This window comes from Pyxicephalus adspersus, chromosome 7 (assembly GCF_032062135.1).
Source record: "Pyxicephalus adspersus chromosome 7, UCB_Pads_2.0, whole genome shotgun sequence".
In the NCBI taxonomy this organism is placed as follows: Eukaryota; Metazoa; Chordata; class Amphibia; order Anura; family Pyxicephalidae; genus Pyxicephalus; species Pyxicephalus adspersus.
The window spans coordinates 17,530,511-17,557,829 of record NC_092864.1 but is presented as its reverse complement, the minus strand read 5'-3'; the positions used below and the strand labels follow the sequence as shown (position 1 = coordinate 17,557,829).

The 27,319-nt window shown below is 38.0% G+C and overlaps 1 protein-coding gene across 15 annotated transcripts in view; it reads right to left on the bottom strand.

The window, feature by feature from the left end:
• Positions 1 to 27,319, bottom strand: part of MAPK8IP3 (mitogen-activated protein kinase 8 interacting protein 3) — a 55,613-nt gene that overhangs the window by 22,018 nt on the left and 6,276 nt on the right. For 4 of the 15 annotated variants that reach the window (XM_072417687.1, XM_072417692.1, XM_072417696.1 and 1 more), the window contains exons 2-12: positions 16,606 to 16,726; positions 15,288 to 15,358; positions 14,714 to 14,805; positions 12,667 to 12,690; positions 10,836 to 10,980; positions 7,924 to 8,158; positions 6,503 to 6,596; positions 6,295 to 6,413; positions 5,003 to 5,014; positions 2,870 to 2,887; positions 707 to 764 (exon numbers count right to left, since the gene is read on the bottom strand). In XM_072417687.1, the coding sequence (XP_072273788.1) occupies positions 707 to 764; positions 2,870 to 2,887; positions 5,003 to 5,014; positions 6,295 to 6,413; positions 6,503 to 6,596; positions 7,924 to 8,158; positions 10,836 to 10,980; positions 12,667 to 12,690; positions 14,714 to 14,805; positions 15,288 to 15,358; positions 16,606 to 16,726 (989 nt within the window). The remainder of the gene's footprint in view (positions 1 to 706; positions 765 to 2,869; positions 2,888 to 5,002; positions 5,015 to 6,294; positions 6,414 to 6,502; positions 6,597 to 7,923; positions 8,159 to 10,835; positions 10,981 to 12,666; positions 12,691 to 14,713; positions 14,806 to 15,287; positions 15,359 to 16,605; positions 16,727 to 27,319) is intronic. The other 11 variants (XM_072417694.1, XM_072417699.1, XM_072417702.1 and 8 more) reach the window with 6 other exon arrangements.

The following is a 27,319-nucleotide window of genomic DNA, read 5'->3' as shown; positions in this document are numbered from 1 at the left end:
CACAAACTGGAGATGATCATTATGGTCAAAATGGATTTCCCCAAACCATTCTTCAAGATCTTGCTGAAAGTTAAAAAACATAAACATGGACACTAGGACAAAATGAAATACTTCTACTGAATAACCATACAACAGCTGATTCTTCCAGCCATTGTCTCATATCTGTAACTTACCTACATGCTCTCAAAGCACTTCTAAACTCAAAAACAAAAATGTAATATCTGATCATCTTTGGACTGGTAAATATTTGTAAACAAATAAGTAACAAGTAAAAAAACAATTGTGTTGGCCTTCCTAGAAAACCTGTGCTCTCAGACTTACTTTTTTACGAACGATTTTTTGCCCAATCGATCGTTCGTCGTTCGATTGGAACGATAAAAATTGGAAGTGTGTACGCACCTTTAGTTATTTCTGAGAACAATGGCACCACCCTCTACAGTATGTTATATAGACTAGTAGAGGGTGAGGTATCTTGTTTTTGTTGTCTTAATATAGTACTGTTATTAGGATATTGCTGTTATCCTAGGACTTGAAGTATGTTACTAACAGAACTTCAAACAAAAAAAACGTTTCAGGTACTCTATTTAGGGACTGCAAGCTATTACATTTTGTATTATTGTTTAAATGCTTTATTCCTCATAGTCTATAATAGCCCTTAATAGTCTTTATTTGCACTTTACAATACACAGAAAATGTATTATCTTACTTGGTTTCAAGAAGCTGGGAGTTTTCTAGGAGCAAGTTGCCCACTTCTTTTCCCATCCCTGGAAGAGCAATACACTAGTTAGAGGCCTTTTAAAGGACATTATTCACCTTCATTAATACATTCATTCTCATTCTTCCACCTCAAACCCCAGCTTTAGACAAACTTTTTCTAATTTTGGTCAGAGTGAGGAAAGCTAATATTGTCTGTCAGATTTCTATGCATAACCTGTGTTACCGTTCTGGAGATTTTCCTTTACAGGTATACTGCTTGACTGTGTCGTCTTAAGCAGAATCTTGACTGACAGGGAAAGTGTACAGTCCTTTTTATTGCTGTCCATGTCTCAGCCAGGGAAATTCACCATCTAGTTGTCCTAGCCATTGTTTTTGAGATCAATAGTGACATGAAATCCAGTTTTACAGTTATTGCCAGAACAGAAATAGGGGACAGATTACCTCTCACTTATTCAGGGTTCTTTTAGGAATTTTTGCAGCTCAACACCTCTTCCCAGAAAAGGAATTGTAAAAAAAAACTGCAGTAAGCCTAGCAACATAGCAAGTAAAAGGTTTAAAAAAATTCAATAACATTTTGCAAAACACAAATTAACTTTCTACTATTGAACCCACACCGGGCAACTGTGACCTCTGATCCCATCATAAGTACAACATTAAACTCGTGAGACTTGATTTTTTGAAGAACTCCAAGACGGGAGAAGATAGACTATCATGGGGGAACCTTGGTGATCCTTTACATGGGGTTCTTATTATTCCCTATTTTTAACATATTAAACAGATTTAGATATTTGATCTTTAGAACGTTGATACCATTAGTCTGTGATATAATGTCATCAAAAGGGATCTCCCAAACAGGGATACAAACCACAATAAAAAACCAACGGAGGTAATCTTTCTGAACACTGTCCAAATTAAAAAAAAAAATTTTAGTTAAAACAAAAAATAAAAATCAGATAAATAAATGTATCACAGAGATTTCAAGAGCTTTGAAGGAAGAATATATTCCATGTCTGCGCATTAGTTTGACTTTAGGTTGAGAAGCTTCTGGGTTTGTTCAATGACAATTGTATTTGAGGTACAACTTCCTTCTGTGCTTTATTTGATGTGCTTTACTTGCGTTTTGCATTCCCTTAGATCCCATTACTACATAAATAAATAAATAGCTATTATCCAATCAAATTCTTCCCAGTACAGCCCAGTTGATGTATATGGGCTGCTTCCCAGTAAGGTATAGAAAAATAGGTAGGGCCTTATGCATTGTACTGCACAGGTGCAATGAAGGCAAAAGCGGCAACAGGGTATCTACGCACCTGGGTTTGATGACTTTGACCTGACTTTGAAATGCTACTGGGTGAGTGAAGGGAGGGATTGGGTTTATGTAGATGAGAGAGGAGGATAAGTGATTTTTGGATAAAAGCCCTGTACCCAAAAGCATTCTGATAATGCCCTTTGGGAAGCTTAAAAGCACAGCTTTGGCTGCCAGGATACCCGACAATCCCGGTTTCCCCTGCCCATGTTCAGACTGAATAAAGTTACATCTCGTCTGGACTACTGTAACATCCTTCTCGCTGGTATTCCACTAACACGACTCTCTCCTCTACAATCTATTATGAATGCTGCAGCCAGACTCATCCATCCTTCCCTCCGCTCCTCTTCCGCTACATCTCTTTCGAAGATGAGAAGAAAGCTTTCAAGGGGGACCTGTTTTAGTGATAGATCCCCTAGTGGAGATTACCTTTCACTTTGGTGTTATATTCTTTTCTCCTTCCTTATTTTTTGTTGTGTCTCCCAGGACACAGAAAAACATATGGGTTCTATTATTTCCCCACCCTATACAAAAATGAATGATGGTTTTGGATTCACTTTAACTGCTGCACAAGACTGTAGAAGAGCTTGGTATATGAATAAAAGGATTTCATGTCTAATGTATATGTATATGAGTTGTCTTGGAAAACCCTGAAATCCAAGTGATACATGTTAGAAAAATATAAACTACAATAACCACCTCTACACACACACACAATTATGCACACACACACCAAATCATGGCACACCAATGAAGTCGGTTTATTCCCTGCACAAAAACAATTACAGAAGCAGCAAGAAAAGTACATGAGGCCTGGATTGACAGGAAAGTAAGCCTCAGCCTTACCAAAGAAATCATCCCTCACTAGGAGCGCAGCCACATGGGAAGAGAAAAGGGAGCAGCAGGAGGAAAGGTGGAAAAAAAACAGCAGCAGTTAAGTAGTGATTGGAGATCAGCCAACATAGCAATCATTGCCATGCACTATAACCCTTAAGTGACCTATGACCAGGACCATGGACCACAAAAAAGTCTCTGCAAGGAAAGTGTATGCAAAGCCCATGACAGTTTATGTAAACCCAAGAACAAAAAATGTATTACATTGCAGCTTACAGATGCTTAGATGTAGTGGTTGCATTAATTTCCCATGTACAGAAAAGTGACTAGTGATCCTGACAGAAACCGTGTGTACTAAACTGTTATTATTGTTATTAGAGTGGCAAGCTGTCTTAAGTGAACTACAAAACTAATCATTTCTATCTGATGCAGATAAGTAGAAAGAATGATGTATGAAGTCCAGATCAGGAAACTAATCTGGGGTGGCACTGATAATCCTCTACAGCTACAGTGAAGAGAGTGAACATTGTCACCCTGAGGCAGGTGGTATGTTGCACCAGGTGAAAATGAACAAAAATGCCTGAAAAAGTAAAATTATTGTAGCAACCACATACAAGGACTGGTAAGCTGCAATAAGTAATGGTTTAAATACACTTTAAAAATAAAGCCTATAAATTGTTGATAGGGGAATTTTAAATGCTTTCAGACACTTTACACAGGAGGTTCATGAATGTTGTTAACCATAAATGTAAATTATTTACAGATATATGAGCAGTTTATAGAACATGGGCGGTGTCATCACTGTAGCTCCAAATCTATTTAATTGTATATTTCTGACATATTACCCCAGCTGCTAAAGTGCACCTACCTTTTTATGAATACAGTTATGATAAGTAATATGTAAATGTTATGCTTTGCATTTACAAATTATTAGATCACAGTGCTTCCCATGACCAAGCTTCAGCTTCCTTTCTCCCCTGGCAAAACTTTTTTTTACTCAGGCACAATTTACAATCTGCAGGTACTTCCTGAAGGGCCTATAGATAACACAATTATAACTATTGGGCCAGCCGATGATAGTGTTGTGCAATAAAGTGCAATAAAGGGTAAAGGGTAGGAGGTAGCGACAAGCTTGAATGCTTCGGGTATTGTTGGTAGTGTAAAAATGATCTGGTTTGATATTCTACCAGTAAGAGAGGCTTTTTGAAACAACTCAAGGTATGGGTATGGGTCCAGCACCATTCAGTTCATTTGAGAGGATGAGTGAGCAGCACCCCCTTAAGAAAGTTTAGCTGTCACTCTTGCTCATTTATTGATGAACCAGGACAGTGCTATCAACACTGTCTTCTGTACTCATCTGGTGTGCGTATGTAGCTTAAGGCTTCTCACTGTGACATGCTTTTTATAAATGGACAATGATTTACAGTCTGATGATGTGTTCAATATCAACTCTCTATTAAAAACTAGCCTATTAGGCAGCGTTTCCTACCAAGGACCAATGGAACCCCGGTGTTCCTCCAGGAGTTGCTAGGAGTTCCTTGAGCAATGAGCAATTTGTGCCTCTCAGGTCAGTTTACACCTGACACCAATGTGACACCAATTATCTTTTTGGCTATCTATAAGGGTGACATTCTTCCCAATGGCCAGCAATGCAAGAGGCATTGTTCCCATTGACCATCATGCTAATGTACTATGAGCTGTGGAAATTGTATTATAGAAGGGATTCCCTGAATAGGTATTTTAAGGGCTTCTCCCATGTTAAAAAAGTTAAGAAACATTGGACTACAGAAAACCAAGTAAACTGTATTTTATAGCTACAGCAACCCATCAGGTTCATCTTTTTATTCTCCAACAGAAGTTTGGCAAATCAAAGTAATTATTTTCAATAAACTCTTTTTGATGAGTCTAGCATTAGCATGGTGCTTAGTATGACTAATAGGCAGCTAAAGCTTGATGGAACTTTATATGAGTTTTTAACCAAATATTTAGTAGGCCTCCAGAAAAGAAAACTGCAGGCTAATTATTTAAAGGCAACAGACCAGCCAGGAGAGCAAGATTGCCATTCACTCAGGATTAAGGCGGGATTCTAGGAAAAAGGGAGGAGAAAATGAACAGGAGATCAGATGAAAGCGGTGGGATACACACCTGAGAACTCATCTATGCAGACCGTCCAGCGATGTGACATGAGGGGATGTAGGGAGAGAAGGGAACAGAGGGAAAAACAGGGTCAGTCATTGCCTTTAACCAACAAAAATCATACCGTAACTAGCTAGGACATGCAAGGTTATTGCACACTTACCTGATGAAAAACAGTTCTTAGAGAAAATACAGACTATCACAATGATCTCAGAATTATAAATACATAGGCTTGGGTTCCTAGTACATCAAATTAATCTCTAAGGTTATTTTTGGACTTTATAATATACTTTGTGTAGCTTCATTTCTAATGCATAGATGCCAAAGTATTCAATACAAAAAAAGAAACTTGAAGGCGAAGGAGACCTTTGTGGATAAGTGCATTTTATAACAAACTGCACTTTTTGCCAACTGCCCTGACATAAACTACCCAGTATCCCCAGAAGCATATTTACTATAATATGGTGTTTTGCAGTCTCTGCTGCATCTTTATTTCCCAACTTGAATATCCTCTGTGCACTGCACACAAACATTGGAGAATATATTATAATTTATGGCAATTAAAATGGATCTGCATTGCCAGTGTCTTAAAGAATCTAATACACACCTTTGGTCCAGTTACATTTATGTTTTATCTTTTACTGGCACTGGCAATCTTATACCAGACTGTTCCTGATCTAGCAACATATTACCAATTAGGTTGCTCAGCCGCTTGTGGGAATTTTTTTTCTGCCCTGTGCAGGATCTGTGCACTCTTAGTCCTATGAACGGTTCATCTTCTTTGCTTCAGCAATGTTTAAACACTGCATAGGTTTGAATAGATAATGCACAGAACATGTGTGGGTCCAATGAGAAGATGTCTTCTATGCAGTAGAAGGGGGAAGTTGAAGGCAAGAAAGTGTACACTATAGGTGTACAGATCCTGATTCTTTCAATTGCCCATTCTAGATTTGTTTTCAGGTTATTTTATGGGTCCACTGAACAGTAAGTCTTCAGCATATATTATTGCTCTTTACAAATACTCATTATTAATAAGTGCCTGAAATTGTGTACATTTAGTAAGTATTAAAATCTTACACAGTGACCAATATAAGTAAGTGGGTTCTATGACTGCAATGAAATGAAAATACAAAGCAGGCATTAATTATAGAGCAAAAAAGAGATTGATGATCATTCATGCAAAGTGGCACATTGAATGTTTTTTTCTTTTGCTTTTAAAAGATCGCTGCACAGAAAAAAGTACTGAAATACCTATAATACATTTCTAATTAGTATTTCAAACCTGAATAAAATCTGCTCACCAAGTAGATCCGCTCCTTCATCAACATCACCGATAACTTCCGATCCCGCTGTGGACAGCTCATGGTAAAGAGAGTCAGTGTTGATTCCAAAAGCTTTGTTTACAATGCCTTGAGTTGGGCTGGGTAATAAATGACACAGAACATGCTAAAGAGTGAAGGACATTATGAGTAGTTTGGTGAACTGGACCATAAGTTCTCCAGATCTCACCTGCTTCCTGTACGCTCCAATCTTGGATCATCAAGTTCTGGGGTAGAATCGATAATATCTTGGACATCAGACCACTCATCACTGCTTCCCATGCCTGTGTGAGGAGCAACTCATATTAATAGTCAGGACAAGTACTATATTGTATCAAAAACCTATGACACAAAAAATCATGATTAAACAGAACTAGAAACGTTCATACCAATATGAAATAGTATCACGATAATCTCCAACTATTTATCTTGTGGAATGTTCAACCACTAGGGAAATAAACACATCCCAGATCAAAACCTGATAGATATAGTCAAACCAGTGGAAGGCAAAAAAAAAACTCTGGTTATATTTTGCTCCAGCCCGGGAAAAAATTCCTTCCTGATCCGCTGAGGCAAACTGATTTTCATCCTTGGTTCTGTATTTCCTAATTCCTGGGCAAGTGATCTCTCCCAGGAATCCATATTTCAGTTGTATTGCCTATACCACTTTTAGTTTTATTGTTTTCTGATAACTGTATTTTTTCATTTTTTACTTTACTGTTCCTTCTCTTTTAGTGCAGGAGGCGAGGGAATTATTTTCAGTTCAACCATGTCTAATTCTCCTACTCATGCGGTTACCTTTCAGAACGTATTCTGAATGCTCACAATGGGCCTGGTTTATTAAAGCTCTCCATGACTGGAGAAGATACACTTTCATGAGTAAACCTGGGTGATCCAGCAAACCTGGAATGAATTTCTTAGAAGTTATTTGCTATTTTGTAGGAAACAATTTCAATCCTGGACTAGATACATTACACATTTGCTGGATCACCCAGCTTCACTGAATAAAGTGTATTCTCTCCAGCCTTGGGGAGAGTTATTAAATCAGTCCCAATGTTAGGGATTGAATATAGTTACATAGCTAGTTAGGTTGAAAAACATAGGTCCATCAAATTCAACCACAAGAGAAATAAACATATCCCAGAAAAAGAACCCTATGAACATAGTTGATCCAGAGGAAGGCAAAAAAACCCTGGTTCAATTTGCTCCAACAGGGGAAAAAAATCCTTACTGATCGGACGTTCCCTGGATCAACAGTCTCTGTTATCTTTACTTTAAAACTTTAATACCTAGTTAAATGATGTGCTTCTAGAATAGAATCTAACTTTTTTTTAAAGCAATCTATAGTACTAGTAAAGTAAAGTAAATAAATTAGCCAGGTAATTAGCCTTTTTAAGAGATGCCAAGAAAGTCAGCCATATATAAAATCTACATATTTCATTGCAGATATTTAGCTACTGCATGCATTTGACTAAATTCCCTCAACACAATCCAAGTAAAGGCCAGCACAAACTCTCAACCTGATTACAGGGATTAAGTGTATCTAACTAAATTAAGAAAATGGCTTATGGAGCATATTGTTGAAAAATGATGATTGCTCGGGAAAATTACCTATGCTGACCTTTCTCATCTCCTGGGTCACCTGCACCTCCATATTATGGCTGTGTCGTTTCTCCCGGGACCTCTTGCTTTTTCCACTCATGCCATAGTCCTGAAGAGGCTGGAGACTCTCGTGTAGTGGGGTCACGGCAGCCGATGGGACAGACGATGTGGGAGTATTGGATTTTGTACCAGTGGTGCTTGGTGTTGCTTCCACTGAGGATTGGCCAGATTCTGACATTTCATCCTGTAAAAAATATAAATTATTATTATTATTATTATTATTATTAAACAGGATTTATATAGCGCCAACATATTACGCAGCGCTGTACATTAAATAAATAAGTTATAAATACCAAAAAAGTATAAATAACAAACAGTTTGCTGGATGACTGTTACATACATGTGTACTGTTTGAGTACACATTTGAGTTTTCCTCTATCAGAATGATTCAATGTACTAGGAATAATTAGATGATTGTAATTCAGAATGGGAAAAATAGAGACTATTTGTAAAAACCAGCCATGAAACAGCTCCCAGGAGGAAAAGACACATCTGAGAGACTAAAAATCCAGTTCCAATCACAGCAGGCAGTATAATAGCGAAGAAAACATTCTAGGTGATCTTCAATTGAGGCATGAAGGGGGCTGAAGGGAAAAGGTTGAGTCCAGAGATCGATATTAACCCCTAACCCCTAATCTAAATCCTACAACAAAAATTACACACAAACTAATTCTAACGAGCATATTCCATCAATAAACTTTAACCTGTAACCAACCCCTGCCCTCCCCGTACCCCACGTCTTAACCCAATTAACCATTCTTAAATCTAACAAAATGTTCATATGTCATATTGTCCTATATTTTATTTAATATCACTTACCTTGACTTAATATTCAGTCTATTTTAATTGTTCAGAGGCACTATATTGTATGTGATCCCAATGCGCACATTTTTTTAATATATTTAAATACTCAGATATCTTTTCATGGATGAAAAAAAATATAAGAATGTTTTATCCATAAACTTTTGACTTCTACTGTTATATTCTTTATTCTACAGTTATTTTCTTTATTACCGCTATTTTGTGTCCAGTTCATTATGTTCTGTTACAATGTTGTTACTATAATTTTTTCTTTAAAAAAGGAACAAAATATTTTATAAAAAAAAAATTTGACTACATTTACTCCATGAACAAGGAAGATTGGATGCAATCTTTCACCTGTATTTTACAGTAGTTTTAGGGATAAGCAATATCTCTAAGTCACAATATCACTTATTGATCTAAACGCTAATCCCCAAACCTAAACCTACCCATTGCCTAATTTCGAAAGGGACCTAGCCTTAAAATATATATTTTTTTATGTTAAATGTATGTAATTTATGTTCACAGAGATAACTGTACTTCCCTTGACAATGCCTTCATCCCATTTTTTTTCAAAAAAGTGAGCAATATTTTTGTTCAGGCATCATCAAAGGTCAGCAAATTCTTGTACCAAGATGCTGGCCAAGGTAACACCATTATGTAAACCCCATTGCCTGTGTAATGGTTTTACACAGTCTTAAAAGGTCTTACACAGTTTAGTGCTCTAATATTGTGGTAAAGTTATATTTTTACAACATCCCCGTTAAGTGTTCACTTTGGAGATAGAATTTGACGAAATGGTTCTTCCTGCCTGCAGACTGATTCCATTATTGTCGAATCCTGGGCACTTATTTGACTTAAGCTCCTTCATTATGATAAAAGGTACAGTTTTTCTCTTTAATGATTCTGCATATGTTGCTGTAAATTGTGGTTTCAGTAATTGTTTAAGGGAGTCATGTTACTAATAAGTCTAATGAAAAGAAGACTAAACCCTAATATAAACATTTACCTCTGTGCACTTCCTTTAATGCTACCAGCCAAAGTGCACTGGCATTCCTCAGCTACCTACTTGTTGGAAAGATGGAGCTTTTTCCATGTACCAACACCAACATGCCTCCCAGTGTTCCATGTGAGAGCCAGGGCTGGGTGAAGTACCTGTGCGAGTCATTGACACTCACTGACTGTTAACATGGAGGAAGCCAGAGTGCCTTACATGAGAAGGACCTCAGAGGCCTTAATAGATATTTTTAGGCTTTTACACTTTAGCACTGCAGCAACATTAGAAAAAAGCAGCCATAATACCAAGAGCTTCAAGGCGACATCAATCTCAAAGATGTCATGCATATGTATGAAACAATAGCTCTTTCCTTAATAAAGAGCAAGTATAAGTCTAGGCAAAAAACACCTGTCACCAATGACAGCTCATATACTAACAAGGGTATGTAGGTTATAAAATTAATTTTATAAAGTAATAAATAGCCACATGGTGAAAATATGAAAATGTAAACAATGAAACATAGATACAAGTAATGAATAGGGCACTAGAGATGCTTTCCAAAGTTGACCAGGGAAACTACAGAAAAAAACAACTGTTTTGACACAGGTAACACTATTTATATCAATGACCCTAATCCAGCAGCCTTTAAAGTAAGCCTATGCTATGTTCACACAGGTACACACAATAGGCTCATTTTCATCCCCCCACAGAGAGATTTAAATCATCCAGTAGGTCCAGGTATTGAAGGAACATGACTCCCTTCCCTTTCCCCGATGCAGCCTTTATGCTAGCCATACACTGGGCAGTTATGGGTTTATTTGGTGGCTCTTAATCAAAATTCAATCACTTAGTTTCCAGTCACCATATTACAGAAAATAGGGTTTTCCACCATTTTTTTTTACCATGTGGTTGTGTGAGACCAGAAAGCATTTGTGATTGAAAGTTAACTAAGGACAACAGAAGTACTGTGTGTATCGTCAGCATTGCAGACAGGATGAGTGAGATGGATTTAGTGATGAAGACACATGGCGGGAACTGGGTTCCCATGATAGTCTGAGCCAACCTTGTAGCTGAAGCTGGACTTTAGCTGGCTGAGGTCACTCAGGTGCCAGTGGTCCGAGCTTGGGGTGATCTTGCCACCCATGTGCCCACGTACCATTCCATCCGCCATTGGAAAGACATTTAGAGAATTTGGACGCTCCTTTCGGCTAGGAAATAAAAAAACAAAATAGTATTGCAGTTAGTGTCAATAAAAAAACAAAAAAACAGCATCAATAACCACAAAATATAACGTTTCATGAAAACAAAAGCAAATAAAACTTTTTGAATTCATGTGAAATTCAGACCAAGTTTCATAATTTTGAATGTCCCAAAATAAACTTCAGAGATATTTTTGACAGTTTGGATTGCCAAAAGGAATTTGCTCCAAAGGCTGACTTATCCTTATACAGTATCACCTTCTGCAATTGCATGGACAACCATAGCTCAATTACCAGTGCCACCGGGTACTCCCAATCTATTTATTATCTCTGGTAAATGTTTTTAAAGGAAGTGGTTGGGGTTGTTTTTTCCTTTATAAAGCAATATGTACAATTATTCTGTAATACAATGCACAACATTTTTGAGACTGGTTCAAATTTGTATTGATCTCAATGGAACTTTTGATAGGAATTTTGAAAGGTTTGTCAAAGTTTTAAAAAATTTAACCTAACCTCAACTAATCAAACTTTTTAGAAACTTGTTCTCTCTATCTAGAGACCAGATGTGACTATACTGAACTACAATGTGAATAGGTATCTATCTTTTACACATCCATGCCACTTTTCCATAGTTTTCTAAATAAGACCAAATTATTATACAATTTTTCCCCCAGCCTTATTTGGGGTATTGTATCAGATAACTGTTTTTTGTTTTTGCTTTCTTTTATTGTTTCAAGAAGCATACAAGGGCTAATAAAGTAAAGTAAGTGAACTACCATACCAGCTATAACATACTATACCAGCTAATGCAGACACAAGGGACAACAGGGGGAGCGCCATTCAACAACAAGCACAAGCTAGACACGCAACATTCTTACAAGCTACTTACAAGTCAAGGAAAAAAAACAACAACATTTTTTAAGTTTTGTATAGATTAGGGAAAAATTAGCACCCTTGTCTGTTTTTACTACTATCTAGGTCTCTGTCTTTTTGCCGCCGTGACATTGGTTTTATCAGAGAGGAAGCTAAGTTAAAATTTGCAAAAGTGACACAGAAATATACATTTAACAAGGGTTTTAACTTCCCCTAACTTACTAAAATAGGATTATTTGTTGAAGAACACATGTAACATCAGCACAATAATAACACAGGCAGGAGCAAGTTTCAATTCAGTATGAAATAAAACAGAATTAATTTTAAAAAAGCCAACAATCATGCTGCTTTTTTGTATGGACCAGATAAACCTCCCCTCTATAACAATGACAATTTCCGCAAAACCTGGAGCTAGAATTCTCCAGGAAGTTTTGTATTTTTTTGTATATCTTATTTGTACATAAAATGCCAACCTCTCACCATCTGCACTAGTTAGCAGACATAACTAAATAAAATCTTCTTTTGATAGTCCAGACCAGTAAACTATTTGGTTTAGTCAAGGAGGTTTGATGGGGAACACGTATGTTGACAGTTCTGACAGGGCCTAGCAGCAGTCTTAGAGTGTTTGGATATTTACATGAGAAATGATTTTACAGGTAAATGGAACACATAACAAAAGTTAAATACAGGAAAAACCTTGTGTAAAAAATGTATTGAAATGAATGGTTTGGTGACAGGGTCTCTTTAACGCAGGACTGAGTAGAACTCAGGCCCTGATAAATGAAACTTTATTTACATTCATACAGTGGCAGTGACAGTTACCTCTTCCTCCATGTCTGGCGGTGACTGCAGTGACAATTCACAGACAAGACACCCAAAACACAGCGTCCACAGCACAAAAAGCAAGACAAGAAAACAGCTGTTAGATGCTCGTTCATGCATAAAAATGTGCCAAAAATTAAAAAAACAACAAGCGCTCACAACAGCAAATGTGCTACAGTCATGGTTGTTCCTTGTACTAGTCTGCAGAGGAGCTCAACTTTTGTCAAGGTGGTTCCTAGTACCTTGCTAGTTCCTAGTTCTGGAAAAGCTAAATGTGCCAATCCCATGACCCTGCACACAGATTGTGGTGTCTATATCAAAGGTTGTGCCCCTCTGCCATACCTCCCAACTATCCACATTTAGCTGGGGTAGTCCTTATTAGTGTTGGCGTTCGAATTCGGGTTGTCCTTGTATTCAACCCTAATATGGATGTTCGAATTCGGATAGATCCGACCCGAAAAACACGGGATTCGATGGGGTAAATTGGTGCTGCACAGCCGTGGGAATCCTCCTGTCAGTGTGGGTTTCCCGGGCACTAGAGGTAAATGGGGACAAGTTTCCCCATTCATCACTTCTAGTGCTCTGTGATTGGTTGAGGAAAGGAAAACCCTGATGGCAGCTCAAGCGTCATCAGGATTTTCCTTTCCCTAGCCAATCTCACCACGGCCAGCATTCATTGAGAACAGTGTGCGATCCGCGGCACTATAGGTTTATTAACCTCTAGTGCCAGGGATCTTCTCAATGAATGCAGTCATGACCAGCATTCATTGAGAACAGTGTGCAATCTGCGGAACTAGAGGTTATATGGGGACAAGTCTCCCCATTCAAAACCTCTAGTGCTCTCTGATTGGCTGGGGAAAGTTTTGGCAGGTTGGCAGGTTGTAATTGCTTTCTGTGACTCCACGAGAAGATTTCTCACTTGAACTACCTGTCATACAGAGATGAAGAATGGGTAAAAAATCAGTTTGCAGATGCCCAGAATAAAATTAAGTATTTAGAATTTGTCATGTAAATTCAACATGTTTCAGAGGTTTAGAATCTCACTTCTTCAGGGCTGAAAACATACATCAGAGTATGGTATACAATCAATATCTGAAGAAAAATGTTAATAATAAAAACATTTATAATTATAATGTATAATGTATTTATAATGTGTATATATATATTTCATGGTCTGCTCCCTCCAGGATGGTTCGGGTAACTCTAATAATAAAGTAATTGGCTTTTTCCTTCACACATTATAGAAGTAATACATTTTATTCTGTGCATCTACAAGAGGAGTGACAATACTATTTCTCACCTTGTTCATAGTCAAAAGACTATCCATGTTGTCCATCAATAATGGAAAACTTCCAAAAGAGACATCAGGAGAAATATCCCAAGTGGAGAACAGACAACTATAAAAATCGGACCCTCCCCTGTTTTATCTATGAAATAGCCTTTTATATATTTTGGTTGTGTTCAAATATGGGTAGATAATCCTTAAATATATCATGTGTAATTTATTGTGGTGGGAGGTATGCCATGCTAAGGATATTGGTGCCATCAACATGCATGTGTGTCAGGAAAGACGTTATCACAGTGCCAATCACAGCCAAACGTGCATACAGACAGTAACAATATATACATACATACATTTATACACATATGAAATTCATCTTATAGAATAACTATGGCATGATTTGTAATGTGTACTTATTGGGATTTATTACGGCAGTGTTTCCAAAAGCTCAGGAAAGCCAAGTTTAAATTTTGAACTACATCTTACAGAGCCCTGTAAACCTCTTGCATCTGTCCACTTCTGGTTGCATCTGTCATATATTGCATTCTTTTGTTTTATTTTCTCTGTACATGTATGAGTAAATAATATAATGTCTAAAGTATTCTGATACACTCAGTGTATATGATGATATCAGATGTAAAACAAAATATATATTCATAACTGATATCTGTAAGTGAAATAATCCAACGTTTGTAAGACTTTTGCCGAGTGACCATTCTGAATAGCTGAATTTTTTTATTTGTATGATATTTAAACAACACCAACCTTCGACCTGTGACGCCACCCTCTGGCTGACTATTCCCGGCTACCTGCTGCAGTTTTGATCGTTCAATGTGTTCCATATATGTTTGGATCATCTGTGAGGGGAAACACAAAATGACTGATTAAATAGGACATAAAATATGACTAAACCTAAATTTAAGAGAACAAAGTAAGAGTGAAGACACATTGAAGAATTTAAACTAAAAATAAATAACTGTGTCACCTTGGAATAAAAAGCATTGGATTTGTGCAACATGTACCCCAGGATGTACTTCTGAAACGTCCAAGAAGTTCTGTATTTACTATGGGGCACCTGTTGGTCAGTGCCTAGGGCAGAAGGAAAAGGAGGCAGGACAAGCTTGTGGACTTCTCTGGGTAAATCAAGGGAATGAACTATAGGGGAGTCAGAAAACTCTCAACAGGAAACCTTTTCACTTTCTCAAGTATGTGCCATAAGCTTTCTATAATGTTATATAGCAATAAATAAACCACTCTGTGTGCTGTATTTTATGTTACATATTCCTTACTGCTTCACTTTGTATGTTGTACTGTATGAAAATGTTTTGACTTTACATACCTCTGTGTGCCGTTGGTGTAAGGCATTGTATTCCTTTTTCATTTCTGCCTCCCTTTCTTCCAATCTGGAAACTGAGAGAAAGCAAAAGCATTAATTGTTTTTTTAACAATTCAAATACATACTATAGTTCCTATAGACTTTGGCATTACAAAACTGGTGTAATTCCAGATTATAATAACAAATTATGTATTTAAAAAAAAAAATTAGTACAAATTGTATGTTAAGCTTGGTGCTTTTGACTTTGTGAAACACAGAGGACAGCCTACTGTATATAAACTTATTCAGGTTGGATTTGCAAACAGAGAGGAGATGTCTCCCTGCTCTGAGTCATTCAGCAGTGTGTTATCTGACCTACCCTGCACATTTACAGCAGAGCTCATGCCCTTAGCTGGATAATGCCAACCTCTAGCAACCAAAGGACAATTAACTGAAGCACTTTTAACTCTTCTCTATTCTAAAACACATCATCTGTAGCATGACTGCTTTGATGAATATAATTTGCAGCGCTCAGTAGCTCAAGCGCTGATCAACCACAAAACTGAATAGTCAATAAAAAACTCCCTAAATCAGGGGTGTCAAACTCAAATACACAGAGGGTCAAAATTAAAAAGTTAGACAAAGTCGCGGGATAACCTTGAAATTTATTGCTTAACATTCAATCTGGAACACGCTTATAATAGAGAAATAGGCATAAAACATTTTTTTTTATTTTATTTACGAACAAATCTTATGCCTCCTTCTCTATTTGTAGCCTTCTGAGGTAAATTTCAATTTTTGCACAGGCTAACAAAAATAATACCAATATTCTTCTATGAAAATCCAACAATTAAAGTCCATGCCTTGGAGTAGCAAAGAAAAGTACAGCTGAGGGGGATTGCTGGAATTGCCAGACGCGGCCAATCAGGGGCTAAATCTTATGAGTGGCCCGGCGCTGAAACTCCCCCTTCATTGAAATAGCACCGCTACTAAAATTCCCGGCATTATTTGCGTCTATAAAACAGTCCAATGCGGGGCCACGCATAGGCAGAGCAGAACAGTCCACAAGAAAACATTGCTCTCTCTTCCTGCTTTGTGACACCAGTGTTCTGATTGTACTCTGTAATATATGCTTACAAAACACATTCAGTTGAATTAAAATGAATTTCACACCAGTGCAGTTCATCATAAACTTCCTTCTAACCAGATAAGTTGTAGTCCATGCAGTGACATAGATATTCACACTATGCTTTTGCGGTGTGTTTTGATATTTATTTTATATACAGTTTCTCAGTTTTAACCAATATTAGCAATTAACAGATTCACTATACACAACACCTACTTTGGTCAGCATAGTTTTTGGTTTTAAGCTCCTGTTGCCGGGACTGAAATTCCAAGCCTTCCACCTGATATTGGAGGTCCTTCTTTTCTTGTTCAAGAGCATCTTCAAATTCAATAAATTTCTGCAACAGGAAGAAAAAATATTAATTGGTGGTTTATACAACAATTTCATCATCAGAAAATCAAAGCAGGTTAGCATGACAATCAGGCAACTAACGTTTTCAAAATCTTTCACAACAGACTACTTTTACAGAAAAGCTAGAGTAAAACTACTTACTTGACCTGTCTTTGAAACCTTATAGCACTTACTGTACAGCATTATGCAATGTCTGATATTGCCAATGCAATGTCACTTCCTTCTCTATTCATTGCTTCATGTAGTTCATTTTTAAAATGAATGCAAATTTAAAATACAAATATTTTTCAGTCCCATCACATTGAGTACACAAGGTTAGTAGGCTATTTCAGATCTAGTGATCTTACATTAGATTTCCTGCTCCTGGGAGCAACTTACCTGTCATAGGATCTCTAAAAGAGCAAACAAAACATCTACTCCTACAGTGTCAATGATTTGCTGTCTACAGTAATAAGGTGTCACTCTGTCAACAGTATGACATGACCTTTCTGGCTAGCGGGTGGTACATAGCAAGGCTACGTACACACGTCCAATGGTTCTCGCCCAATAATCCCCTCAGGGCCGATATTGGATGAGAATCTGGCGTGTGTACAGCGCCCATCGTCCAAACGACCGCCCTGGCAGAACCACAGACGATGGACAATCGACAACAACGATCTTAATGGAAGTGAAGGAGGAGAAAGTGCAGCAGGGTGACGTGTGTATGCAGCTTAAGCTCTAGAAAGTGTCAAACTTTACAAAAGACACCCAAAGGTATGTAAAGGCACAGCTAGGTCTCCATATTTTAAGGCTGGTTCAGTTCTGTTCAGCTATGACATTATGGTAACTTTTTTTTTTAATCCTAAATCCATGTTACCAATTGTTGGAGGAATTGGGACCATGGAACACTAAATAAACATGTAGTTCTTTTTAAAGAGGTCCAAATTATTGCTATAATTTATAGACCTGAAGGTGCCTGTACCTTCTTCCACCTACCTTCACGTATTTTCAATCTGGGGTCCTCCAGACCAAGAGTGTGCACTGCATGGAGTTTACCTCAGTTTTAGGTATCTATTACCCCTCCCAATTTATCACCGAAAATCTATATCACTTGATTTGTTAAACAAACCAGCTTGTAATTTATATGTTTCTTTACATATTCTACTTTAGCACTCCCCTTGAAAAAACAGTCATATACCACTCCAGACTATTTTACTGAAGAAGCACACCCCTTGTATAATGGCATCAAAAAGGTCATAATGTGACCCAATCAACTCAAGCATACCAGGTAGAAACCAAAAATCCCAAACAGATTGGATCCCTGAGATAAGGCTTATTATAGTAAACATAATGAGCATGAAAGCAGTAACTATGGTAATGCAATATTACATATGTCTCACTGTCACTCTTCAAAATGTATTTCCAAGGTTAAATATGTCTTCTTTGTATAACATCCTATCATTTGACCAGAAGAATTGCTGCATGGTATGGTACATGGTATAAGCTATGGTATGGGGAAGCTACAAGAAAGTAATTTTGCACAATTAGAATGGAATTCCAGAAAGTCATTAAAACAATCAGTTTAGTCCTTATATACAATGACCCTTACAAATGATCCATGAGAAGACTTTCTAAAATCTGAAGTCTAGCCCATCTTGTGAAGCCATTTGCAAAAGTTGGAATGGTGTGGGGTCATTAGGACTGCACTGGACATGACATTGCAGTTCTGAGACAACAGGGGTGAATGATGATATATTTTGCAGTTGTTTCCTTTTAGTGAATACTCTTGGTACTCAAAAATTACATCCTTACATCTCTTCAGATTACACTGCTTCCAATAATAATTATTAGAAGGTTGGGTGAAGTTAACTATAAGGTTGGGTGGTTTAGAAGGTATTGGGAGAAGTTGCACCATCCCCACTACAAAAAAAACAATATGTCAGCTTAGCTGAATGGGTTTCCGTTCACCTCCTAAATCTCAATAAACTTTCATTCCCTCCAATAAATAGCTGCTGAAATCATTTACCCAATTATTGTAACTGAAGATCCAGCTAACTGAACCTCCCATACCCGAGCACTTAAGATGCCTGAAATGTGCACACACAACACACAGAGACATAAAACCTTCCACAGCACTTTCAATGCCGGGAAGAGAATTATTTACAGCCATCGCAGACAAGTCTGTTCAGCCTCAAGGACACACAACTCCCCTCTAAGTAATCAGATAATAAAACTATATGTGAGACTCTATAAAAATAATCGTGAGTACAATACAGTGTTCATAATGATAGTTAACAATTCAAAGCTTTTTTAATAAAGGGGGTCGTTAGCAAATTAAGTTTTTTTTCAATAATGTTAGGTCTGACATATGCAACACAGGAAAATGTTACGTTTACAGCTACTTACAAGCTAATGCAAAATGTCAAGTCATGGAGCACCTGGAAAGGATAAGGTGAGTGTTTTGAATTAACGGGCCTGATTTATTAAAGCTCTCCAGGTTTGCTGGATCACCCATCTTCACTGATGGAAGTGTATCTTCTCCAACCTTGGAGAGCTTTAATAAATCAGACCCACTGTACAACAGATCTAGGAACTGAAGAACAGAATCTAACTAATAAAGTCAGTTAGAGCTAGAATGGCATCCACCAAGATCTACCAAAATGGAAATATCAGGTTTGAGAAGGCTGGCCATTAAACATTTATGAGGCCCTTCTGTTTGTTCATCTTAACTAAGCAAGCCTAATCTATATGATGTGCTTAGATAGGGTGGACATGTGTGCCTGCATGAACCAAGAGGGGACATGCACCCAAGAAAAGCCACGCTATATGAAGAAAGAAAATCAATGATCAGGAAAGGCTTTGTAACTTGTGCAATCCCTCATTTCCTCCAACAAAGACCAACAAACGGGACATTGGCCTTCTATAGACTGAGTAGGCCTGATTTATTAAAGCTCTCCAAGGCTGGAGAGGATACACTTTCATCATTGAAGCTGGGTGATCCAGCAAACCTGGAATGGATCTGGTCCAGAATAGCAAATAGCAAATGATTTTGAAGAAATCCATTCCAGGTTTGCTGGATCACCTAGCTTCAATGATGAAAGTGTATCCTCCCCAGCCTTGGAGAGCTTTAATAAATCAGGCCCAGTATCTTTGCTTAGGTTGGCCAAAAAAATGTCCAGATCCGACCACCATTATCCTATGTATTTTGGTACTCTTAGTCAGCAAGAAAAGACCATTGTCCCTATTTAATGTATAGCGCTGCATAATATGTTGGCGCTATATAAATTCTGTATAATAATACTAATGCTTATGTACAATTGTCAGTATATGGTGACAGAAAGAAAAAAAGCATGGCCCAGCGACAGAAGAAGAAAAAAAAAGGGGGTAGGTGGAATGGAGACAGTATAGCCTTTTTCCATATAATATCACTCAGTGCACTAATCCATCTTGATGGACAGACCCTCTGGGAGTTGGAGATCTATATATGAATGTACAGAGCTAGCAGACAGTGTGTATTGGACAGCAGTGGAGCCCAGATTCCTCAGCGTGATGGATAATGCACAGTGAGTTCATATGAACCGCTGGTAATTAATAATTTACAGTGGGAATAATGAGAATCACAAGTGCTTCCTCTGGAGCAGATAAATGGCTGCACACTCACTGCTCCATCACTGGGTGCCGCTATTAAACACTCTGTTGTTCTATCTCCATCTGCTGGCTCAGCTATTTTCCATCAATAGTAAGAGACAGGAAAAGATCTTGTTTGGCTTTGGGCAAAACTGAATTAATGTGTAATGATTTTGATCAAAGACAGTCGCTGGAGAGGAAAGATGTAGAAGGGATTAAAGCATCATTGGCAACGTTGTTTTATTCATACTTCCTATCAGTTTTTTTTTTGGCCTTATTTAATTCCTTTCTTATACCAGCAGACAATGGGTTAGATCCCTGGAGCTGACAGTGGGATTTGATCTAATATTATGAGAAAAGCCATGTCAGCTGAAATCTGCCTATAGTGCCATTTACAGAGCTGATAATTATGTCATTACATTGTACTTGTGAGAATATCAACACTGATGGGAAAAAATGATTATCTGGATGAAAGGGGATAGATCATTCAGATAACCCCAAGATTAATAAACAACAATTCCAAAGTGGTAAAAAAAACAAAGCTTGTTCCCCTTCTTTCTGACCCCCACTTTTTCTTACCAAATATTTATTGATTTTGTTGAAAAGATAGTTACAAATAATCCGTACAGGACAATAATAGTATGGTACAAAACATACTTTGTAAACAGTGTTGTCACTGAGCAGCTAGCATTACAAAGATCATGAATAAACAAGTATTGAAACAAATACAACTTATTATGTCCACGGAGCTAGCCCCCACTTTTATATTGTAACTTAGTGATCAGTTGTTTTGTTTGTAGAAATTAGAGATTGTTGTACCTGAACTGGCAGAAGCTCAGTTTGCCTTTCTCCAGGCAGAATCCTCACTTATGATTAGCATCTGAAGACTATAGCTGCAATGGTCAGGCTTGGAAAAAGCGGCAATCAGACTAATCATTCATTCCTTGATAAATCAGACTATTACCATATTTCTATAATGAATCAATCCTAAAAATGGGGGATGATTTCAGCTGATAAACGAGACTAAAGAAACAAATGTCAATGTTTGTGAATAGGTAATATCATTTTCTTTGGTAAATATGCTGTTCACTGTTTCTGCTCACTGTTTTTTGTTTTTTGCTGGAAGCTCTGATATATGTAAGCAAAGCCCTGTCTCTAGCAAGATGCGGGACATTGGCCTTCTATAGACTAAGGCTGCATACACACGTGCAATAATTGTCGTTGGAAAGGATCTTTCACAATCCTTTACAATGACTAACGACTGCACAATACATGAACGAGTCTTGTACATACAGCACCTTTCTTCTCCATTGTGAGGGGAGCGGGAGCACCCAGCTGCACTCTCTCCCCCTTCACTTCTATTAGGATTGTTCGTCGTCCATCGTCCGTGGATCCCCCAGGACGGTTGTTCGGACGATGGATGACGGGCGCTATACACAGGGCAGATTCTCGTACGATATCGAGTCGATTGTCGGACAGAACCATTGTAAGAGTGTACATAGCCTTAGTATCTTTGCCTAAGTTAGCTATAAAAAATGTCCAGGTGGGACCACCGTCATCTTATAGTTTTGTGGTGCAAGACTGGTGGTTAGTCCATTACCCTCTGCTTTTTTTGGGGGGGGGCACAGCTTTGAAAGGTGAATTTCTCTTTCAATACTTACATGCAAACCACTTTTTCTCCCAGATAACTTGTAGTTCTCATCAGTCACTTTTTATATTGAGATATTTATCCCACAGTATAAAGCCTGACAGAGGATATCGCTAACACCTTGTTTGCACCTTAGTGAAATACTTCTGATTGTTGTTACTAAGGGTAATAATGGAGCCCATAATCACATATTACACTGTGCAGAACCCCTACTAACATAATGTGGCCCCTTTTCCATTCCTACACAACCAGGAAAGACAAAAAATAAACAAGACAAAAGAAACTGTATGATTACTTTTTTATCCCCAGGAATATTATGGAGTAGCTATGCTGTGGGTCACAGGTGCTCTTAAAAAGAATGATTGCCATTCCTCAGCACTCCTGTAAGTGCAGCCAGTAAATGCCCTCTGTGGGTTTGGCATTTAGCGGGTCATTCTATGACAATCACTCATTTTTTGATATGTAGCCTGAAGTTACTGTCAGCAACAATAAATGGAGCTGTTCATTATTGGATGATGGAGGGTCTGCTATTGCATTTATTTCACCCTACCATCACACTGACCCCCGTACATGACTTCTCATCACTCCCTGTTCGTGTACGAACACTCTTTAATAGATTTCCCTGATGGCCAAACTATAAATTGAATTTCTAGCAATGCTGAGAGCTGGGGACTGAACAGCAGGTGGACTGGAGAGAAATAAATGGTAGCATGGAACAAATGGTGGCACCATAACTTGTTTCACTAAATGTCATGTTTTACTAAATGTAAAGCCATTTCCCATTAAAGCGTACCTAAACTCCAAAGTTTCACTTTATGTAAGGTAAAAATTCTGTTTGTTTAGGGTTTTTTAAAGTGCAACACCCTTTTTTTTAAGCAGCACCGGCCCCTAATTCTCGTTTGCCAATGAATGGGAGCGCAAAGCTTTCCGGGATACCTATGTCACACATCCCGGGTGGCTCTTGGGTGCTCCTTCTGGGCATGCTTGAGAATCTTGGGAATGCGCAGAAGGGGCCTTTTCGTGAAAGGAGAAAAATTTGCTGATTTCACTCACGCATGCGCAGTGAGATTGGCAAGTTTTTTTTCCAACCTACGTCACCCGATCTCGTGCCTGTGTTGGGTGACGTAGGAAGAACCCGGAAAAAATGGCGAAGATGGTGGCACCCGGAACGCTGGCACGAAGATGGAAACCGGGACGACGCAGGGCCCGATGGATAACAGCTCCGGACCGATTGACTGCGCTGCAAGATTGAACGTAAGTGAAGTTTTGTTTTAGGCAGTTTTGAGTTTAGTTCCTCTTTAATAATTCATTCGCTTTTTTGGTAGTGAAAAGGAAAACTAAGAGTTGGACTTTAATTAATTTTTAAGTAATATTACCATTTTACTTGCTTGCTGTTGTATAAATTTGGGTTATATTATAAAATGTAAATTTGTATATGCTGTATATCTCCAGTTAAAGGAAAATACAACCTGTGCTCTGATAATCATCTAGCTTCACAATACTCCAACCATACTTTCTGGCTCTGATCTCACCCAGACAGTTTCACTCGCTACCTGTGTCCACAATATTACACTGGAATCCAGAAAGATGGAACTCCTTGTACTAAGCAGACTTTGGAACTCCAACACAGCACTCTCATTACTGGAGTCTCTGAAAGGAAACTATTAGGTGATTTAAACTCCAAGATGTCCCATATATGTCGTATATATCCCTTGCTGACCCATATAAACAGATGAACACGTTTCCCTCTCTGCAATCGTGGTATTGGGGCTCTCCCACTTGATGGGTAGAGATTTGCAAAAGTTTTTATCTACCCAAAATTTTGCCAAGGAGGTTGTGCCTTATGGCAAGATGAAGAAGGTGGCAGCACCCATCATAGTATGGTGTTCAATTGCCAAAAGGTTGTGATTTAAAGTGGCTGGTGGTTTTTGGCAAAGGTTTTAGTGTGGAGGGCTAAGAACATAGAAGAAGAAACAGAAGTGGCAGCCTAAGTGATATGGGGATAGGATATGGGCAATGCCTTCAAGGATCTGCAGCCAGATGGTAGCATGTCACTTTGAGCCAATGGGGAGGTGGTAGCACTGTCCATTAAAATACAAATAAAAGTATTGTGAAATTGTTATAGAAATGTTTGTATTAGTGTTATAACAATGTTATAGTTGTATTAGGTAAAAGACATAATGTTTATTGTGATGACAAGTTGTTTTGTGTAATAATACAGCCATTTGACCATAGTCGTTTGTATAGCTGGCTTGTTAAAGGGGATGGGGAGTAGGGCATAAATGACTGGGGTTGTGAAGAGTTAAGCAGGGGTGGAAAAACATAAAAATAAAGATCAAATACACAAAATAATAAAAACGAAATACATTGTAAACACTAAAGAACGGATAGTAAGCAGCTGCCCTGAGCCCTGAATTTAGCTATACCAAGTGGCCAGCAGTTACCTACCCCTAGCTTGCCCTGGGCGGTAAGCACTTGACGGTGGGGATAGCTGGGGTAAAGGAATAGGGCAGCCACCTGTTAGCTGCTCCACGTAAATTTAAGCCTAATGAAATAAAATAAATGCATTCACCTCCATAGAAGAAAATAAAAATGCACAATGTAAATAAAGTGGAAAAAAGAGTAACTGGAATATCAGTTTTTTTGCAAATTAGGAATTAAATTGACTAGAACAGCGCCAGACATTGACTTGATTTATATATTTGCCTAAACCAGTTGTCCTATACCTGACTGTAGCAGTGAGTTCCATAATCTGCTGCTAATTGCAAGGCAGTGTAACCTCTTCACCCCCAGTAAGGTCATCTTTAATGATCATTTTACACCTCAGTATTGATTGACTCCAAGCAAACATGTGAGCGATTCCAGCTTCACTAGCAATAAACAGGACATCTTTCCCTCACAGTCTACAGGGAGCAATATTCACACTGCACTTTAGCCGAATGCACCCTTATGATCCAGATGCAATTTAAGCAGCAGATCCTACGTACATCAATAGTTGCCTAAAAGATCGGTGTTTGAGTTTTAAAGTTTAAATACATTTATATTCCTGTAGTTCTGTGTCCCTACAAGATTTGCAATCATATACGATATATGAAATGCTGCTCACTCTGCAGTGCTCTGTGCTGGCAGAGCTGGGTCATAGCCACACCTCTCATCACAATTGTCCTCCATAGGAGTGTAATGCAAAGAAAGAGGGCGGCTGTAGGTTAAAATCCTATGCCCGTTAGACTGTTTAGGACCCCTCATATTTGCTGTAGCAGGAAAGTGAAGGCAAGACTATAAAAAAGAAGGCTGTTAGTAAAATGTCTATCTGGCCAAATATCTATTTTACATATCTGCATTCCAGTGGTGTGCAGGTTTTAACAAGAGTAACTACAATGCAAAGTGACACAACGCAGTGTTATTCATATCAAATAGTTCCCCAATACACCACCATTTATAGCACCACAATACACACATGTGCTACGCAAGGAATAAAAAGTTTTGATGCATTGAGACTATTTGCTGGACTATTTACTGCAACTATTAACACACCACAAAAGAAAAGAATTCAACATATCTCAGTAGCTAAAAGTACCGCCAGACATATGACAGTTATACAAAAGGAATCTATTAAGGTTAGTTTTCCCCGTTAGCCATAATAGAGCCACATCCTATATATTTAACAAGAAGACAAAAGATACCACATAGAGTGGATTTCGTGTGGGATTTTAAAGGCACATAAGACCAAATCAATCTTGTGTTGATTAAAACCAATATATTTTACTTACAATAGTATTTAATCCATAAAAACATATACAACCACATAAAACATTCTTAGTATATCTGCTTAGGTTGTACCAGTTGGGATCCTAGTACAATCACATTTGTATACAGATGAACACCAAACATGTACATTTTACCCAACGCATTTCACAGACATATAGACGCTTCTTCAGGAGTTATTACATGGTGCACATAAGCCAAGTATTTTTGCTTGGAACAATCACAGTATCACAACCAATGACTTTTAAACTTCAATCCTAGAGAAAGGAGGTCCAGGAGGCCTTAAATATATACCCAACAGTGGAGGTATTGGGGTCAGATCTCAGAGGTGTTGTGGTTTTTGGAAAAACAGGTCTTTCAGCGGCAGGCAAGTTAGGTTCATGCCCTGAGAGCACTGTATGGAGTAAACAGAAAGTTTGAAAGGGTTCTGACCGATCAGACCTTTACCTACTTGCAAAAGATTTCAATCAAATAAACAAAAGTAAATCTCACAAAGTGTCACAGACATACCTAGGAAAAGGATGACAACCTAGGAAAAAGAACAAGGTTGTTGTCACAAATGTATAAACAAGGGCTGTTATAGCAGAATGACTGGGTAATATTTTATTAAAAGCTGCTAATTTGAAAATAAAATTACTTATAAGCTTTAAAGCATAGATCGGAATTCTGTGTTTACATTTAAACATTACGATGATTACTATTACTCTTACAGTGATATGATGTTTATTCCACCCTTAAACATCAATATTTGTAAAGGTTGGAGGCAATTGAACTTACCAGAAAATCCACATGAGTAAAATTGTATCTGGATTTTGCTTTATCCAGCACAATGGCTTTAGGCCTGATACACTGGAAATCTGCAGCTCTGAGGAGGATTAATGGACAGACCCAGCCCAGAGAGTCTCCAGGGGCTGATGCATCGACCTTCATGCATTATTCCTATTGAATCATATTACAACACTGATCTCAGAAACACTTTCACTCCCAGGATGCTCTGCAGAAGGTGGCACGTCAGATCTATACAATGTACATTAACCAGGCCTCCTGATACAGAGGCCATTCATAGACTAGGCTTGGTAACCCAAAAGAAAGAAAAAAATTGAACCTTCATGATTTAAAGCACTCCAAGGCTGGAGAGGATACACTTTCATCAGTGAAGCTGGGTGATCGAACAAATGTGAAATGGATCCATTCAGGATTCATAGCATTAGCTAGCAAATAGCAAATGACTTCGAAGAAATCCATTCCAGGTTTGCTGGATCACCCAGCTTCTCTGATGAAAGTGTATCCTCTCCAGCCTTGGAGAGCTTTAATAAATCAGGCCCTGGGTGTCAGAGTTATGGAGATCTCAGGACTGGATGGACAGAAATGCAAACTCTTTGAGATATAAAACATCATCATAATAGTTTTTAATCTGTTCTGGTAACAACCTTTCATTTTTTGGTGACAATGATCGGCGGGATAGATAAAGATAAGGAAGTGTCTAGTCTCTAACCACGTTATAAAAAAACAAAAACAAAAATTGACTATAGATAGACATTAAGCATACAGCGATACACC